The sequence below is a fragment of the Sesamum indicum genome, linkage group LG12 (genome assembly GCF_000512975.1).
Source record: "Sesamum indicum cultivar Zhongzhi No. 13 linkage group LG12, S_indicum_v1.0, whole genome shotgun sequence".
Classification (NCBI taxonomy): Eukaryota; Viridiplantae; Streptophyta; class Magnoliopsida; order Lamiales; family Pedaliaceae; genus Sesamum; species Sesamum indicum.
Window position 1 is genome coordinate 3,814,284 of NC_026156.1, and position 2,158 is coordinate 3,816,441.

Genomic DNA, 2,158 nt, shown 5'->3' on the forward strand with positions numbered 1-2,158 from the left:
TCTTTCCTTTCCCTCGGGAACGCCGTCGTCCTTCTCCTCGACATCATCGCCTTCGTATTCTTCGTATATAACCTCCAGTGGGGCTCTGACGTCCCACTCGACAAACGAGTCGGCGTAAAAGGGGCTCGAGTCGGGTTCAAATCTGGAAGGGGGTAGTTCCACGCGTGAAGACCACTTGTGATCTTGAATTGGCTGCGGTGAGGAATCTGATACGGCGGAATTGGATCCGTTTCGTGGAGGATCAGAATTTTGTGCTGCGCCTAGTCTGAGAAGGTAAAGTAAGAGAATTAAGGTGGAAAGGAGGACGGGTGAGAAAATGAATTGGAGGAAAAGAGAAGGGAAGTAGAGGAGCAGCAGTGTGTAGAGAGTGATAATGGTTGAGAAGAGAAGGGAGAGAGTTTCCCCAAGAAAATCCATGATTTACCGCTCCAATTATCCTCCAAACTCGATGGGAGATGAGAAAAGACAACGGATTCAGTTTTTTTATAGATATTGCGAGTCATATAAATAAGAGCATGGATTATTGTGGATGGCGAGTTATGATTAGAGGACATTGAATATGTACATACTACTACTAGTCTACTGTACTTTGAAATCCCATGCACGACTATATATATATATACTTGTTGCAGCACAGAGGAGGACAGAGTTGCTAAAACGATTTTAATTTACTTTTTACTTTGAAGTGAGAAATTCTCGGGAATGGATATCTTCTTGCATCTTATATTTCATTTATATATATAAAATAAAATAGAGAATTCAATCTTAAAACGTTATTCGCTGGTGTGAAAGATAAATGTGAAGTGCAAAGATGAATATGGTATTCTAATTAAGGAAGTAATGAAATATTATATGATGGAGCCGCGGATTGTCCAAACCCTCACTCACATGGTAATAAACATTAACAAGAAGAGGGATAATAACAACGTACACTCTTATTTATCTCTTTGGTAGAAACGAAAAAGGAAGTAGAAAGAGTGGAGAAGGGAAAGGGAATGGGAGGATTATTACGTACTCGTAATGTGTGTGTGTGTGTGGTAAGAATTGACACATATCACATGTATGGACAGGGAAAAGAGGCAATATTTTAGTTTGAAGAGATGCATGTTCTCTGCCAAAAGAGGCAAGGTGTCCCAGGAGAAAGAACCATTTTGTCAGACACCAAATTCAGGAAAAATCGCGTTCAAGAAAAAGTACGCTAACTTTGCTGCTGCCACCCACACCACCTTAATTTTTTAAATTACACATAGGGTACATGCTAAATAGTTGAGAAGTGCGATCAAAATGATAGATGGGAGGAGCATGCATGGTTAACTTCATTGACCGTTGTTTAACCATTGATATTTCATAGAATAATGCACAATCAATCGGCTGTAGAAGATTTTATTTGGTGGCGTACTGCTACTTGTCTTCATCAGACAAATCTTCCAAAATTATTAAAGCTCCCACTTTGGTTTGTCAAAACTGTAATAAAACGTTTATAATTACACGACTAGACTAGAGAATTGTTATGTTGATGGTGGTCCTAACTCTTCATTTCCACTCAAAGAAAAGAAAAAAGCGGATGCAGGTAAAGAAAGGGAAAAGGGGAGTTGGGGGGTGTGGTAGCTTAGCTTTTGGCAGAACAAAGGCAGTTGAATTTAAAGCAGGGAATGGGGGAATGGTCGCTGATGGATGGATGATTGTGGCAGACAGCGAATCTCTCTCTCCCCCTCTCCCTCTTGTTGTAACTCCCACACAAACACAGTGGCGTACCTGAATTACACTGTACTGTAATAAAAAGTGATGGGGACACCTAAATATCAAAGCAAAAGCAATATACAAATATTTGTGATCCAAGTAACAACTTTTTCCGAACCACAACTCACATGTCTTTGCTGTTAAGAATTGAGCCAAAAACAACAGGGAATTCGTGCAATTGAACAGAGCAAATCATAAAGGCAGACATGAGTTTTCTTCTTACTCAGAAAATTCTATTACAGAGATCATATGAAAAAGATGAAGTCTATCGTTTAAATAAAACCTGGTGCCTAAAATAACCAACACATAACTGCCTATACCATGTGGACCAAGTAACCAACTCATAACTGCCTATATGATTGGGATGATGACTGGACAACTAAAATGCTACAACATAAAACGCTAAGAATGCAAATAA

The 2,158-nt window shown here is 39.4% G+C and overlaps 1 protein-coding gene across 1 annotated transcript in view; it reads right to left on the reverse strand.

The window, feature by feature from the left end:
• Positions 1–731, reverse strand: part of LOC105175479 — a 1,726-nt gene extending 995 nt beyond the window's left edge. Inside the window, exon 1 of the mRNA XM_020698354.1 lies at positions 22–731. Coding sequence (XP_020554013.1) covers positions 22–417 — 396 coding nt within the window. The 5' untranslated portion in view covers positions 418–731. The remainder of the gene's footprint in view (positions 1–21) is intronic.